Source organism: Heliangelus exortis, chromosome 1, assembly GCF_036169615.1.
Source record: "Heliangelus exortis chromosome 1, bHelExo1.hap1, whole genome shotgun sequence".
Classification (NCBI taxonomy): domain Eukaryota; kingdom Metazoa; phylum Chordata; class Aves; order Apodiformes; family Trochilidae; genus Heliangelus; species Heliangelus exortis.
Window position 1 is genome coordinate 109,889,102 of NC_092422.1, and position 18,125 is coordinate 109,907,226.

Sequence of the window (18,125 nt, forward strand, 5' to 3'; positions counted from 1 at the left end):
TCTAAATTTTTGCCGATGAAGTGAAAGCAAAGAAGGCACATTACATTAAATTCATTTTTCTTCACCAAAATACCTGTAACTGAAACAGCAGTGATTACAACCATGTCATGAGCTTAAAAGAAAAAGCCCTAATCAGTATGAACATTTTCATGGTGTGATTTCATTATGAGGGATTAACTTGTCCTCTGTGAAGCTCGCTGTCTGGAGGAATGCAGCAATTGGAAAAACAACTGAAGCTCTCAATGCCCTGTGTTAGTACAAGATAATAGCCTTCCTACATTAAAAAGAAAGAAATATGAACTAAGCAACTATGTTCAGCCTATTCTATATGCTGATCACTACAGGCTTTCAGAAAGATAAATTTGGTGAACATAATAGGACCCTTAACATAGTCAACAGTACTGTAAATGTAACATGCTTCTGTCATGTTCAGTGAAGTTGAGCTATAACTTACATTTTACTTTGGTAATTTTTTTAAGGCTTTAATACATGCTGCTCTTTGTAAGTAGAAGCCTAAATGTAATTCTTCAAAAACGAAGTAAAATGAACAAATTTAAAGGAAATCATATAGGCAGATAACTCTGACTGTTTTCATTTCAACACATAAATAAAATTTTACCAGGGATGCCAGAGTTGCATTAGGACACAGTACAGTGCACTTTATTATGAGACACTAAAGAAATCTACACAGCAGAGAAACGCTTGCCTGACAGTGGATTCTGGGTGTTTAGTGAAGCGTATGCTCCGCAGCCCTTCTGACCCTTAAAGCATTCATCACGTCTGTCTTCTGCTATGGGATTTCTCAATAATGGGAGTCACACACTGCTGTGGCCTCTTGATGACTGATAGCCCTAACACAGCCTCTCACTCCTAATCAAAGGAGGAGGGGGGGAGTGGGCTTCAACAAGCCATGTCCCTCCTTCCTTCAGATGCAGGAGCCTTGGTGCCCTTCCACATCCTAACAGCTTCCAGCTCGGTACCTGCAGAGCTGATGCACGACTTCTGCCTGCTTAGGAAAGGCAAGTCCAGCAATGCTGCCAGTGGGGAATATAAAAGATGTGATGAAGCAGCTGGCTAGGAATCACATGAATGCCTCTTGGTGGCTGCTGGGCCAAAACCCCATTTTCAGGGGATGTTTGGTGAGCTAGCCTGTGCAGGAGGTTGTCGCTGCTCTGTAGTTTACATGAAGGTGACAAAAAAAAAAAAAAAAAAAAAAAAATTATCATGAAGAATGTCTAGATATACCGTATACCCTATAATTTCTCAGTCTTAGTTTCATTACTGAAAAGGGATTAATTACAATGAGAAAGACTTTAGGACTTTAATGTGGAACAAGTTTTCCCACAGAGATGAACAGAACTGGATTAAAAACGGACACAGTTAAACAAGAATGACATTCTTGCAAATTGCCAGTCTTCTGGTAGAAATATCTTACCCTTCTATTTACTGCAATCAACTAAGAGAAAATCTTTAATTTCATTCATTAATGGTGGAAAAAAAAAAACTACAGAAGTAAACAGTAGAAAACTAACTAAATCGTTCTCTTAAAGTGCTTAACCTTCTGAGGAAGACACAACCTGAAGACAATATTCAGTGCAATGATGAGTACTATTTAGCATGAGTAATGTACTCCCCAGTTTTCCCTAATAAACAGGAGCAGCCTGGTGAAGTCATAACTTGCCTCTCAGTGGCACATACACATGGCCTGGCCCATCTTATCCTGTGCTTCCATGAACCTAAGCTTCTATTCTCTGCAAGGCACCAGCACCAAAAAGCAGTTTTTAGTAAGTGAATGCTCCTATCCCAGACCCACCACAGCCACAAGTATCTAATTTCAAGGAAAACACTGATGCTGGAAGCAGGATGAGTATAAAGAGTCTTTGATTCTAATCTGTTATGAAAAGAAGCTTATCCATACCAAGACAGACACTGAACAACAGGGCATGATTGGAAAGTCTGCCTGACCAGCATTATCTTTTTACACTGATTAAAACTGAGCAGAACACAATATACCTGGAGTTTAGATAATTCAGGTATCTGAGATATTATCTAACTGTCCAGCTCCAAGACTTCTCTTGCATTACTCACGTTACTTCTGGTAGCTTGCTTGATACAGCTGCAAATTAGAGCTGATAACTACTGCTAGTGAGCTAAGTTATTAATTTCCAACTAGCACCCAACTTGGCAGGAGATATTTCAATCTTCCAGTCATACGAGGTTACAGTGGCTGGCTGCTTCCAGGGTGTCAAGTAGCTATTAAACACTTGAGTTCTAGAGCCTGCACTAACCCAGATCTAAAAGAAAAACCCAAACAGTAGAACATTTCTTAGATCCTAACTGAATAGGCCTATCTTTAAAAAAAAACTTGTGTAGGTATAGTTTTAACCATGCTTTCTCCATTTCTTTATGATAAACGTACAAGTTGCAAGAAATCTCCCCAGATATCAGGTCTTTATTACTTTTTTCTACTTGCATCAGAGATGCAAAACACAACAGATATGAAAATTAATCTGAAAAAAAAAAAAAAAAAAAGCCTGAAAGGCTTCCATTTCTTAGAGCTGGAGTCTGCCATGGGGTTTTTTTTTTCCATCTGCGTTACATCTGACTCATTAAAAAAAATCCCATGTATTGAGAAAGAAACTAATTAGGATCACTGAACTAAATTAAAAACCAAAACCAAATCAGACATGTCATTATCATCAACCAACATCAGTAAAGAAATCCATCTGTTGAAGCTTTGGACATCTATTAATAGAGAGTTTCACAAATTCATTTGCACATGCATCTGAGCAGAGCAAGCAACTGATGTTACAGCAGGAAACTATATAACTCCATAGTTGAAAGCCAAAACTCAAGGCTTCTTCAGTGCTGAAGGGTGTGTCTGCCTCTCTTGGCTAAATTATCAGAACCACCCAAACCTGGAAGAAAAGCCACCGAATAGTATGCTATAATAATAATAATACTGTATTAAAATTGCATGTTTCTGGACAAGGATTAGTCGAGCAAACATTAAATCTTTAAGATGGAGTGTACATGGTACCTGGCACACTGATTATTCTGCATTGATGTGCTGCCTTCTTTTTCCTTCATATTGGGTAGTCCTTAATGGGAAGTGCATGTCATACATGAATCACAAAAATCTACAAGCACTTCACCTCAACAGGTGAGCCTAATGCATACAAGTGATGGGGAAATGAGGACAACAAAGCATCTCTTGGCAAGCAACAGCAACAAGTACTTTCTGGTCACTGCAGTTCTTCCTTGTGAATGTGTGCCATATATAGCAAGAGTTATTCACAGCCACAGGGCTCCACAAATGACAGGAAAAAAGCCCGTGAAATTTGGTACCCAACTTTAAAGCAAAACCAAAACCAACCAAACAAAAAAGCAACAACCAAGACTCTAGCTTTAGAAGTGACAGGATAGGTGGCTGCAGACTTGACACCTCTATGTTATTTCTTAGGATAATGGCTAACCTTCCAAAGATTTTCCTCTCAGGTCTGCTGGTTGTCATTCTTAGAGAAACAACTGGTGAAAAGATGCTTACTCTGACTTCTCCAGGTAAAAACACAAAGCAACTGCTCTGAGGTTTGATTTGATGTGGCCAAGGTCAACCGTGACGCCCTACTCCGTGTCTCAGCAAACTTCACCAGTGAAGGAGAAACAACTGATTATCAAGGTAGAACATTCCCTGACACTTCAAGCCTATGTCTTTCATCTTCAAAGCAACAGTATATGTGCTAACTAGGGAAATCTAATGCCTCACTAATTTTCTTTGCATTCAACTGGATTACAGATACTTAATGTATATTAAGAGTCTATTGGGTGGTTGGGCTATATACTTAAGATACCATCATTTCCAAACCAGAGACTTTTATAAGCTGAAGTATTACCTCAAGTGCACAGAAAGCTGTGGTGGTGCAGATCTCTCACTCACTGAGGAACACTGAGGTATCAACACCAGCCAACATTGTTCTTGCTTTAGTTACAAGGGCTGCAGGCCCAGTATTGTTTTTGTTTCAATAGCATGTGCAGTGGGCTGAGACAATCTGGCACTTTCTGACCTTACCTATTGAACCAGTGACTTAAAACAATTGTGTACCTCCTTGTCCTGGTTCAAACCCAGTGAGTCTAGATGATCAAGCACTCCTTAACTGTACCTGGAGCTGCTGTTATCCAGGAAAAGTATGAGACCCCTCCTGCCCATTCTGAAAGTTGCCAAAGCTCATCTGACTCAAATTGTTGCCACGAGGAAAAACACTGACTGAAGTCAATTGTACTGTGACCCTATAAGTATCAATCCTGAAATGAGGCCCTTTGGAGCTCTCTGGGATCATAGCAGACTGTTACCCTGTGCCTCACAAAGGAAGCTGGCCTATCTAATGAAAAAGCACAAGCAGTTAGCAAATTCTCATTTTGCAGCAAATAGATTGAATTATAATAATTTACTGTAATTCCATCTTGCGGATCAATTGGAGAAATATTTCATTGCAACTTCTTTTCATGCACTCCAATGATCATAAGGTACTGAAATATAACATCTCAACATAGGTTAATGTCTGTATCTGTGTGTGTTAGCAATTTAGTTTAGAAATGTTGTTATATCTTTAATTGAACCATGATAACAAATTGTTGACTGTCAAGTGATTAAGTATTGCTAGAAAATCATATAATCTAATTTTGTAATTTGTTATAATAGTGTCAATCAACCTCAATTTGCTGCTGTTTCAAATCACACGGACCCATAATTATGTATTAAAGCAGTACACTGAAATCCCTACACCTAAACCCTTTAGTCATAAACCACTGACAAGATTCAGCCACATCCAGACTTCTCCCTGAGAAGGAGTTCAGAAAGCAAGAGGGTCCATCCTGAATCTCATGACTCAATGGGAGGGCCTTCCTCATTGTTTTCCTCAATTCCTGTGCAAATCACTCCAACCTGGTCCTGGACTACATATCTTCTATCCCTGTAAAAATCATTTCCCCTGATCCCATGTAAATCAGGGATCCAGTTCCAGTCCCTACATATCCCTTTCACATAGTAAATAATAGAGTGAACCCCACCAATGAATTTGGGTAAGTTGCACTTTTATAAATCTGTATTAAAATCACCCTTGCCTAGTTATCTTTGTTGGTGACTCTTTGAATGGCCATAAGACCTTCTACTCTCATCCAGGATAAATGGTACCACTTGACTTGACATCTTGCAGATCTCTTGTTCCTCTTCATTCTGCTACCACCAGCTGCCTTCTACAGTCCTTCAGAACTGTAATTTTACAAGACTTTGAAGTGCCTCTTCCCCCTCTCTAATTGCAACCTCTGACCTTCCTTGCCAGCAGCCTGTTTTGTTTATGCAAAGGAGAATGACAGGAGAGGACTGTCACTATTGACATGAGAGGACTTGAGGAAAGCCAATGTCATTTCAGTCTTCAAAAAGGGCAAGAAGCAAGATCACAGTCAGCCTCCCCTCCTTCCTTGGAAAAATGATGGAGTGGCTCTTCACACGGAAATGAAGAAGGTTATCAGGAGTAGTCAGCATGGATTTAACAAGGGAAAATAATGCTTGACTAATCTGATAGTCTTCTATGATGCTGTCAATGGTAGATGCAGGGAGAGCAGTGGATGCAGTCTACCTTGACCTTAGCAAGGCTTCTGACACAGTTTCCCATAACATCCTCTTGAGCAAGCTCAGGTAATGTGGGATAGAAGAATGGACAGTGAGATGGATTAACAATTGGCTACACAATAGAGCCCAAAGAGTGGTGATCAGTGGTGCAGAGTTCAGCTGGAGACCTCTGACTGCCCCAGGGATCAGTGCTGGGTCTGGTCCTGTTCAACATCTTTATCTGATGATGGGACAGAGTGTCTTCTCAGCAAGTCTGTCATCAGCTGATGACACAAAGCTGGGAGGAGGGGCTGATTCATCTGGAGGCTGTGCTGCCATTCAGCAAGATTTGGGCAGACTGGAGAGCTGGGCCCAGAGGAACCTAATGAGGTTCAACAAGAGCAAGTGCAGAGTCCTGCACCTGGGAAGGAATAAAAGATGCACCAGTACAGGTTGGGAAGTGATTTGCTAGAGAGCAGCCCCATGGAAAAGGACCTTGGAGTGGACAAGTTATCCATGGGACAGCAATGTGCTCTTGTGGCCAGGAAGGGCAATGGGATCCTGGGGTGCATTGAGAAGAGTATGACCAGCAGATCAAGGGAGGTTCTTTTCCCCCTCTACTCTGCCCTAGTGAGACCTCACCTATGATTACTGCATCCAGTTCTGGGCTTCTCTGTTCAAGAGGGACAGGGATTTACTTGTGAGAGTACAAAAGAGGGCTATGAGGATGATTGAGGAATGGAACACCTGCCTTATGAAGAAAGGCTGAGAGACCTGGGGATTTTTAGTCTGGAGAGGAGAAGACTGAGAGGGGATCAAATTAATGTGTATAAATATATGAGGGCTGGGAGTCAAGAAAGGACAACCTGTTCTCACTTGTGCCCTGTGATAGGACGAGGGGCAATGGATTCAAGATAGAGCACAGGAAATTCCACCTCAACATGAGGAAGAATTTCTTTACTGTAAGGGTTACAGAGCCATGGCTCTCCAGAGAGGCTTTGGAGTCTCCTTCTCTGGAGACTTTAGGGACCCATCTGGATGCATTTCTGAGTGACCTGCCCTAGTTTTGGTCCTGCTCTGGCAGGGGGATTGGGCTTGATGATCTTCAGAGGTCCCCTCCAACCCCTAACATTCCGTGCTTTTGTGACAAGTTCCACTTTGGTCAGTAAGAGAGTAAGAAAGTTACTTTAGGACTTAGGCCAGCTGGGAGTAAATACACAAATTCTCAACTTAGAAGTGTACCAACATTCAAATGATAATTTAACATGTGAAAAGAAAACAATCAGCATCTAGGAACTGTAGGGAAGCCACGGAGCTTTGTGCAAGGTAGTCTGCCAACCTTAGCTGTTTAGTGATGACTCTGAAAAAGTGAGAAACATTAGACTATATGAAAAAAAAGGTATTGTGTATTTATTGCATATTTCAAGGGGCACAGAGAATCATTCTACTCAGCCACTCTTCTGTTAAATGTGCTTTTCACAGTTCTAACTGTAACTTCTTGTGATTACCACTTTCCTCTTGTCAATGCAATCTCAAAATTCTACTGCCAGAAAGAAAAAAAATCTCAGGTAAATCTGAAGACAAGTAAAAATTACACAGACAATGTACTTGGACCTCCATGCTGCTGATCAGCTTTGAAAAAAACTTCTTGTCAGCCAAGCAGAAATGTCTGTTTTGTACACTCTCCCTGATTTTGTTCTCTCCCCCCGCCCCCCCCCCCCCCCCCGCAGGCAGATTTCATATAGTAATAGATGCTTTTTAATAACTTACAGTGAACATCAAAGACAACTGGTTCAGACTGTATTGTCTTCTGGCCAGATGGTCCATAATAGGTCACAATGCAAGAAAACTTGGCATTTGTATCTTCCTTTGTTGGCACATACTGAAGAGAAGATGTCATGGTAAAGAGTCCAGTAGATTTGTTCACAAGCTTTTGCAAATTTATGACTACAACTGAAAAGGAAATGCTATTTCAGTGTCACATAGACAGAATTTGCAACATTCCTCCTAAATTTTGCTGACTGCTCTGTATTTGTTATCAGGCTGCAAACATGCAAGCCACATGACAAATTACCCAAGATACTGTACAGGTTACTTCTAGTACTGCCACTGACATATTCCAGGAACCTTTTATCAACAAAACAGTCCTAACATACTGTTCATTTTAAATCAAATCAAAACCAAAAAACTAATTACAAATTGGTGATGTTTTTTGTTGGTTTTTTTTAATACAAATCTCAGATTAACTCTTAAGACAGAAAGAAGATCTCAAAAGTGCTGGCAAAAATAATACAGAGGATCATATTTATAACTTCATTTTGTAAGCATTCTCTTTTTTTATGGAAGGTAACATACTGTGGTCCGATCACTCTTTCAAAATTAAAGTTGAAAGGGAGGGAAAAAAAAAATGTTCCTCCTATATATCCTAAAAAATAAGTATCTGTGTAAGATGATCTACATGGTCCAAATCACAATCCTGGGCAGGTGTGAAATGGAGACAGTTAATACCTTATAATAAGTTGGAAATTAGATAAAGGTTTCTACTAGCTAAATAGCTTTTTAATAGCATTAACAAAGGCAACTCTCCTCCCCATGATGTGGTTTTAAAGCTGGAACTGAAAGAGAGAGATTATATAGCGTAGCTTGGGTGCTCTGGAAGGCCTAGAAGTTTCTTCCAGTTTCCTCTTTCCATATAAGTAGTTTTCTCAAAGGAACAATAATTGAGAATGAAGTAGAGCAACACTTATAATCCAAGTTCTTCATGCATACATTCCTCTGTGGCCTCTGGCCAATACTGAAACGTACCATCTTCCACGGGCTGCAAAACTCTCCCATTTTTGTACCATGTAACATTGCCTTCAGGATAACTATCTCTTGCAACACACTCCCCGAGCTGCAAAACAGATAGGAATTAGTCACTGTTTTTCTCCATAGTATTTTAATATAATTCTATTTTTTCTCTTCATGCTGCTTTGGGTAAAAATGTCTACGAAGTTCAATTGCTTAACTCCAAATCATATTTATTTACTTATTTATCTTTTTAAATAAGACAAATCCCATTGGTGAGGCTTCAGGTTTGGGAGAGGGTTCAGTGGTGTGTCTAGGATCAGCGTGACCTCTATTTCTTTGCAGAATGACGCAGGGCTAATACACAAGTGTATTAATGTTCTGTGCTCAGTCTGTCTCTAAATCACAACCTCTGAAGGACAGGTGTGCACATGTGTACCTTCTCTGAGCCTCAGTCCATCACCTCTCTTCGTTTTGATTGCAAAGGAATTTCAGGCAGCCATGAGGCACATAACTTTGAGGGAGAAAGCTGCTCTTACCATTTGTAGCTTCTCTGTTTCTAAGAAGTCTGCTTGATGTAGGATTTCTGGTTGAGAGGGTTGTTCTAAAACATAAAAAGGATAAAGGCATTAGTCAAGGGAGCACAAACAGATGTTTGAAAAAACAAAAAGTTACTAAAAGATACACGGACTTTCAGAGTAAATAGAACAATCTGTCCTGGTATAGTTTCACCTAACTGTCATTAAAAGAAGAAAAAGTGAGATACTTCTACCTCAGTATTAGTAAATGGACTGAAAAGGAAAAATGATCACCTGAAAATTTATCATACGTTCCATAATGAATTCCATTCATTCTGACAATTCATATTCTAGACACGCAAACCAGTTCCACACCTCAGAGGAGAGAACCAGATATAATCTATCTCAGTTATATGATACACATTGCTGGAGAAGGAACTGGTGGTAAAGAACCTATAGGAACTTAAAGCAGCTTTACTGTGGATATTATTGTAACTGAGCTGTCACATTATAAAGGAACAAATTCAACCTAATCATTACTCTAACGTTTATTGTTCCTAACTCAGATTGTTATATTTAAGAAATTCAGGTGATAGAGATAAATGTAATTACTTTAACTGACTCTGAGTTAGTCGTAACTATCTTAAAAAAAATAAACTTTTTCTTCAGTGCCAGTATGTCTTATTTACTTTTATTATGGTAGATGGACCTCTTAGCTTGCCAAAGTGGAGGATCTATCAGTGTTTCCATTATAAAAAAACTACTTTCTAGAGACTATATAACTTGTCTGTTAAAATTGTTTGGCCCGAAGCCCGGAATGCAAATTTTTATCTCCAAAAGAGATAGTTTTACCCCCAATTTAATCAGAAGAGGGGAAAAAAATAAATCATTGTTTACACAGTCAAAGAAAGCCTCTGAACGCTAGATATAGTGTGCATATATTATATACATTCACAGATTGAAACATCCTTAACAATGCCAGCATACAGAATCCCTTTCCTAAATTGAGCTCTCTATGAAATAATATATGTATGTCAGTAATCTCATCCCCAAGTGAACTTTCCACCACCTTGCCAAAATCCTGCTGAAGTTACTCATGTGCAGGTGTACTTCTCCTGCTGTCACAAAGATAAAAAGCCTACACTTTCCTGCAACAATCCACTCGCTCTGCCCATGTGTGCCTACATGTGTGCATCTGTGTTTGTGTGCACACAAACGCACAGATATCCTTTGCTTGGAGGACTATGCCAGGACCTAACAAACCAGCTCATTAAAAGAGAAATGAAAGACAACGAAAGAAGATATTCATATGATATTTTCAAACAGCTTTGCTTGTGGCAGAAACTGAAAATAAACAAAAGAAACGGTCAAAGCTATGCACCAAAACCATCACGATTTCTTCAGTGGCCTAGTAAAGATTCTTTTTATTTTAATATATGTGCATGCTTATTTCTTTGTTAGTTTTGAAGGAAAAAGGTTAACCTATTTGCTGTAAAAGCCTGTCCAGGGCAAAAAATTTTCACATCAATTCAAGCAAATCAGTTTTTACAAGACCATTAACAGGCCTTCTGGTTCAGATTTTCAGGTCCTGTAAACAGGCATAGGTGGCTGCCTGTCACAGCTGATCAGACCACAACCCAGAACATCTTTTACCACCTCTGCTTTCCTGTCTTTAATCTCTCATCCACCCCCAGCCCCTAGGACTGGTTTGAGAAGACCTACTCTGTGCTTTGGACCCTCCTCTCCAATGCTCACGCCAAAGGAAGGGAAGGACCCACTGCTTTGTGACCCCTGTGTGGCTCTCACTATTCACAGATTCATAGAATTGTCTGGGTTGGAAGGGACCTCAGAGATCATCAAGTCCAACCCTTGATCCACTCCCGCTGCAGTTACCAGACCATGGCACTGAGTGCCACATCCAGTCTCTTTTTAAATATCTCCAGGGATGGAGAATCTACCACTTCCCTGGGCAGCCCATTCCAATGTCTGATCACCCTCTCTGTAAAGAAATTCTTTCTAATATCCAACCTATTTCAAGTGCTCTGGTGACAGAACAGGGGCCCCAGTTGAGATGCCACCATCTGCTGTCTCAGAGTAGATTCTGAAAGGGAACTGCCTGCAGCCGGGTCCCCACATCTGCACTGTGGGCACCAACATAATTCATTATAAAAGACTCATTTGGCATTCACTAGCTCAGCATCTGAAGCAAGAAGACATTTTAAACTTGGCAGCAGCAGAGCCCACTTTGGTGGGTTTGCAACTTCAGCACACTGCTTATCTCCCAGCTTAAGAGCTTGCCAGGGTGCTCTGCAACTCTCTGTAGGCTGTATAATAGGGAAGAAAAGAGATCACTGACTGCAAAAGCCAAGCACTGGTGTAACAGGACAACAGCTGATGTCTGCTGGGCTGCTCTGCTTTGGAAACTGGCTATTGTATTCCAGAAAAAAAGATGCTGACAGGATCCATCTGGAAAGCTGGTAGAACTTAAACATTTGAGTGGTCCAGTGAGTGAGACTGGCAGGTGGTACTTGTGCAATGAGACATTTCAGCTTGTTAGTTCTGAGTTAAGCAGTTAGCAAAGCTGAGGAGATGACAAGCCCCAGTGAAACCCATCTTCAGCCATCAGTGAGTCCAGCCACCAGGCTGAGTTTCAGGTGCACAGAACTTTTGGTTTACAGGGGTTTGCACTGCTGTAGCCACCTCTATCTGTGATTCAAGAAGTTTTTAGAAACTCCGCTGTTTAAACAAATGAAGTTTGCAGACTACTCTTCACTCGTCTTAATTAGACTAAGAAAGCAAGCAAGCAATAATAAAAAGTGAAACCCCAAGCCCCAGATTTAAGAAGTTAAACACAGAGAGGTTAAGAGAACTCTAAATAAAGTTGTAAACTCAAAATTAAAAACTGCAAGGGTACTTTTTTCTTGCAGTGCTAAACTGGCCACATTACATGTGTGGCATCCTGTATTCTCATCTTCCTTAGTAAACAGAAGCTTTCACTGTAAGTATTAATGCATACAATAAAACATACAAGCTGTGCTCCATGGTTGAGTTAGCGTTGTGTTAATATTTAGGACAGTACACAGTAATTCAAACAGTTAGCATTTCCTTTTACCATATACCACTGTCTCATCTACATATTTACTGCTGTGTGATAAGTAAACATAATAATTCTTTACCATTTCCTTTGAAGTGCTGTGTTTACTATGGGTGCTCTGAACACTCTCCTCCCTGCTGTCATTAATTTGATTGTTCTTGCAGTCAAATGGAAAGTGAAACAAGATAAAGCAATTACTGTTGATTCCTAGTCTAGCTTCAGGCTCACTTATGCCACTGACAAGATTCTGCCTAGACACCACTGACAACTCCCTGACACCTATTCCCTGAAAGAAGAGCAAGGGTGCCCTTCCAAAAAAACAATCAATGTTTTTAAAAAGAGATGCATAGTCTGCTTGAAGCTGCCCATCCCTTCAAGAAAGGCATTCCCACAACAGTGAGTTAATCTGCAAATCTGCATCTGAAGAGGCTCAAAGGCCAAAAAAAAGTCATGTAAAAACATGAAGCCTAGGAAGACAGCCACTGAAGTCGAGGAAGACAGCCACTGAAGTCACAGGGTAGCATTTACAAACACTGACCCTTTGCTTAGCAGATCTGGGTCCCTAAAAAGGAACAGCAGACAGCCTCCACAGCCTGAGTCAGGGTCTGAGGGTTTACATGCCTGCTCTGAATCAGCACCAGGAAGAGGCTAGGTTTGCCCACACTCTTTGGAAAGCTCAGAGCAGGACTGTACGAGAGCATGGGAATTCACACTGCACATCAGCCATGAGATAGGGCTGATAGATCTATCAAATGCTGATAGACTTTGCTGTGCTCTAAAGCACATCTCAAGGCTGGGCTTCCTCCTGACAGCTCAGCAAGGGACAAAATAAGCATCTGGAGCTAGCAACTTGTTTTCCAGCCTCTTGCTTGCTCATTCACAGTTCACATCGTTGCACACTGGCTACTCAGAGCTGGTTTAAACCTCGCCTCTGATCTAACCCTGCAGACAGACCGCACACAGTTAATGCTTCCCTCCTGCAGAAAAACTTGCTCAGAGAATAAATGGAAAATAACCAGTGCTAATTTTACATTTTTCATTTCCAAGGCCAAATGACATCACGTAAGCGAGTCATTATCAAAGCCTAAAATTCTCTTTGAGCCAGCACTTATCACGAATAAACTGCAAATGCAGGCAGTCCTGTTACGTAAATGCCACCAGCAGATTACATTTTTGAAAGCTGCAGAAATTTGCTAGTCTTTATTATTTACTCAGCCAAATTTACTTTCTTGTCTTTAATCCTTCCCTTAAACAGAAGTCTTTGTAATTTATGACTTAGATGTTGATGAATGTTAATAGTAGTAGCAACTAGATTACTTACTGAAGACTTTGACTACCGTTGGCTCTTCGGAAACATCATCTTCTGTAACTAGCATACATACAAATCTCTTTTCATCACTGATTCTTGCATTCTTGATGGATAATGTGTAGTTTTCTGAAAGACTCAACCTGTCTTTGTAGTCTGGTACATCATCATACTGTACATTTTTTTTTGTTGATGATCTGAAGGCAATAAATACTGGAGATCCATTTGGCATTTCCTACAATAAAAGGATAAACACCTCTATTTTGCATAAACATTCATTTAGAAGTTCCTGAAGATCTGCAATTGGTAAAACCCCATAATTTAAACAATCTGAAAACTACATCAGATGGCTTTTTTGCCTGATTAACTTCTGCTGTACAAACAAGAAATTCAGTGTAATGTGAGAGCTAGTTTAAGACTGTCATGGTACACATTGAGAATATCGCCAGTAGAAATACTTTCAGTTCTGTGGTTTAGTCTCAGCATAGCATAGGGTTTCCTCTGATGAAGGCTGGTGGTTCTGGCACCACCTGCATCTGCATGAAGAAGTATTTGAAACAGACTTTGAGTATTTGTGAATTAGGCTCAAAAGCTCTGATTTCCTTTTTTTCATGGTTATTTTACATATTCATATTATTTTTCTGGGATATTCAGACTTCATTCCAAATGCAGGATTTAATCAGGCACAACTGCCTATTTTATTCTAAATTAGTCTTTAGCCTTTTTTTTTTCTTCTTTTTTTTAAAGGACTCAAGAGCTTGTGACATAGAAATATACATACAATCAAATGTTGGTACTTATGCATCTCAAGATCATCCGCAAAAACATAATTTTCTAGATACCCTCCTTATCTTAATCAGTATGCAGTTGACACCCTATAGTGGACCACAAAGTTGACGACCTTGCACAAACCTACCAGTGAAAAATTTATTTTTCTGAGAGACAAAGTTACAGGCTGAGTTCTGCATGATTTCATTTCCCCTGCCCCTACACACAAAGACACACCACACACTCACAGCAGGGACGTAAACTATCTGCCTCTAAAAAGAGTAAGGTGAAAGGCTGACTCTGTTTTTATGTTCAGTATTGTGCTGAGGGCTGAAAATGTTTTAATTCTCTTTTATCCCTTGTACCTTATGGCACTGATGCAAGAAGTGTTCCCAACACTGTAGTCAGCTTGACTGCAGAGCCCACAAAAGCATGATGATGCTGTGACAAGAGATGAGTGGTGTCGGAGCCAGGAAGGGAGCAGGAGGCAACAGCCAACATGAGGCTTAAATTCCCTCAGAGTCTTTCCCTCTCTCCCACTTTTAACTCCTGGATTACTCTAGATGTCTGCTACACAGAGGAAGAGAAGCATTGCCTTGACTCAATACCTGAAAAATTGGATGTCAAGTGCAAACAGGCTCTTAAGCCCATAACCCAACCCAGGGCACAAGCACACACAGGCAGAAAACAAAGGGAGCTACACCTGCTTCTGTTCTGATGCGCCTCATGGTGTCCCCAGGCTCCCACCAGCAACCTGAAGTGCTACTCCCAAGGCAGCAGAACATAAAACGGAGTTCTTTCTTCTTCCAATGAAATAATTACTTGACCAAAAAACCCCCGCCTAAACTGACTCTATCCCCCTGCTAAAACAAGGGACCTGGCCTAGGAGAATAGGTGTAAGTGTGGGCTGCATCAAGTTTCAACAATAGCAATTGAAAGGACTTTTTTTTTGCATGTTTGGTTTAACGTCCTGCAAGTAGAAGCTATAAGGTCTCCATTTGCTGCTTGGTACTTGTCCGAGATGAACAATCCAAATACACCATAAGGAGATTATCCATTTCTTTTTTCTCAAAATAGCCTTGCATCTTCATATAGATGAACTCCTCCCCAAGAAAAGTGAGCAGACTAAAAAGCATATCCAACATCTTCTGAACATTTATACTGAAACAGTTTCACTGTTCCTTTCAGGGAATCATCCTCCACAGACTTCTGACTTCACTTCCCAAAACATGTTTGTGGAGCAGGAACTCTTGAGAGGATAAGGTCTGCAAACACTACAAACTTCCAGATACAAGGGAAGGAACCAGGGGGGATTATGAAACACAGCAGTCTGCTGTAAAATAGGCAGGTGGATATCATTATAAAGAGAACTATGGAATATTAACTCCACTGTCAGTGTAAAACATGACCTGTTATTGCTGGTTACATTGTGATTTGAGCACAAGAGATTTCTCTGAACTTGACAGAGGCAGGAAAACCATTTTTCCGATGTCAGTCTGAGAAGCAAAAGGGTTTTGGTATCCTGGTGCTTTCTTCCACATATGCTTCCAGGTTTCATTTGACTTTTATCTGCTTATTCTCCTTTTGCCTCTGGATATTAATTGCATGTGGGGTAAGCGCATCCTGCAGTGTTCCTACTGTAGGCTGAGCAATACAATCATGAGAGCATGGCTGGTTTTGTCTCTGTTCTCTAAGCACCAGACACATCAGAGTGAAACCACCAGCAACTCTCCTATGGCCAGGTCTGTCCTCTTTTTTGTTGTGCATTAAACACACTGAAGCATGAAACAATGAGTGACTGTCAGACCAACCAGACCAGGGGACAGCACCTTCCCAGAGCTGAAGCATGCCCTGCCTCAGGCAACCCACTTCAGAAGTATTCAAATGTACAAGGATGGCTCCATCAAGCAAGTGAGACACCACTGGGTAACATGCCAGATCTCTAATACAGGTTGGCAGAGAACTCCCAAATAATTATTTCTCTCGAACAATGGAATTAATTCCTCAAACCTCTAATCAATGCTTGGCAGAAATTATGCGGACTGGGTTCTTGTAGTCTTTCAAACACAAGCATGAATGTCTTCGCATTTGAGGCAGAAATTGTATCGATTGGAATCTTGTATTCTCACACACCAGAAATACACACCTTCTTATACCAGCTTTAATAAATGTAAAGTAAACTATACTTACATATTTCCATTTTCCAAACATAAGACCATCTGGTACTTCTAGACGACAAGGCATAGTTATAGTGTCTCCATATACCGCATTTACGGTGTACAATCCCAGAGCTGGAGGAGAAACAGAAAGAGAGGAAACAATTTTAAGTGTTTTCTTGAATTGCCACATGCTAGGTGATGCTTGCTTCACAGCTATTACAAAAGCAGAGCCATGCCCTTTGTAAATGGGTATTTTTCAGCATATAGGATTCACAGAATCATTAAGGGTGGAAAAGACTTCAAAGATCAAGTCCAACCAACAACCCAACACCACTGTGAGAGCTAAACCATGTCCTGAAGAGCCGTGTTCATCCCCAAACCTCTAACAAAACTGGATCCCTGAATCTAAATTGATTTACTTAAACATTATAACCTCTTTGGACCCATGTTTCCTGCTTCAGTCAGTGGGAGCCAAGTGGATTCTGAAACAGAATTTCATCCACTTATCTAGATGAACACATACGCTGCAATCCTTATCCATGGATATTGTCCCAAACTTAAAACTTGAAAAGGAAAATTTCTAAACATTTCTCTTCTTGATCTGAAAAGATCAAGGCCACTTCTGTCTAGAGAGGATATGTTGCTATGCAATATTGTGAGGAGCAGACAAGTGATATTCTGACTGCTGCACTATAATAAAAACTCAGGAAAAAAAAAAAGAGAGTGCTATGTAAGGGATAGTTTCCCTTAAACTTGGCAAACTAGTCTGCACTTTCAGATTTTTGAAAAATGATGTGAAATACTTCTATGAATTATTTAATAATAGCTTTTTTTAAACCTCAGCATGATGTTACTGTGCTAATGCTTACAAATTTACAGGATAAAACTGACCCACTTACTTTCATTGTCTAAAACTTGATTTGCACAAAAACAACAGACCCTAAAGTGATGAAATGAAATTAAATGCAAGGAAGTTTAAAGGGGAAGATGTTCCAAGTTGGTGCATTTGCTATAATGTATATTTGCTTTGCTCCTATTCTTTGCTTGCTGTGATGCTTGCTACTTCTTACAGTGGAGGGAGGCTTTGCCTCTGGTGCTCACACAGCATCACTGAATGTGCTGGCTGCCTGCTCATACCCACACGCCTGCAGGTTTTGTCAGGGTGTTCCTCCCAGAGACTTAAGAACTGCCTCTTTGCTCTCCTTTCATTTGCAACTGGTTCTACAAAATCAAGGGCTTGCTGCATTATAAATCATAAAAGAGAGCAGTGGGATGCTGGTGATGTAGCCAGGGCCACAGAAACACCCAATCCTTCTAGACACATTTATTTTTCTGGAGATTCAGCCCATCCTTCTAGAGTTGGAAAAAGCAAACCTGTTCCCATGCACTCCCAAAGACAGTTCCAGTCTCCCTTATCTTTCCCCAAGGTAGCAACGAGAATGGCCTGAGAATTCAACTGAATGCATATAAACACTGTATAGGGAGGTTTTCCCAAGGGATTTTTTTTTCTTTAAACAAAATGTCTTTTCAAAGAGCCAAACACCAAACTTCTTGCCTACAATATAAATCAGACATACTCCAAAGCATTTCCCTCAAGTGAGGACTTCAGAGCCCACTGTTAGCACCAGGCTCATACTTATCATTTGTATCACAGTGATAACCAGGCTGTGACTTGTGCAGTGTGGTACTGCACAAAGAAACACCGTTCCAAAATCCTTCCCTACAGAAGCTTACATCTCCGATGGCATAATTCTTCAAGGCAGAAAAGCTGGCAAGCAGACTGGAGTTCAACAGGCTAAAGGAATGCAGGAGGTAACAGGCACCACTACCCACACATATCTTAAAACTTTCTTCACACCACTCCTTTTCAACTAACAAACTGCTC

At 40.5% G+C, this 18,125-nt stretch overlaps 1 protein-coding gene across 2 annotated transcripts in view; it reads right to left on the reverse strand.

The window, feature by feature from the left end:
* Nucleotides 1–18,125, reverse strand: part of ALCAM (activated leukocyte cell adhesion molecule) — a 125,514-nt gene that overhangs the window by 23,713 nt on the left and 83,676 nt on the right. For both annotated transcript variants that reach the window (XM_071758051.1, XM_071758043.1), the window contains exons 2-6: nt 16,272–16,372; nt 13,329–13,548; nt 8,935–8,999; nt 8,414–8,501; nt 7,379–7,561 (exon numbers count right to left, since the gene is read on the reverse strand). In XM_071758051.1, the coding sequence (XP_071614152.1) occupies nt 7,379–7,561; nt 8,414–8,501; nt 8,935–8,999; nt 13,329–13,548; nt 16,272–16,372 (657 nt within the window). The remainder of the gene's footprint in view (nt 1–7,378; nt 7,562–8,413; nt 8,502–8,934; nt 9,000–13,328; nt 13,549–16,271; nt 16,373–18,125) is intronic.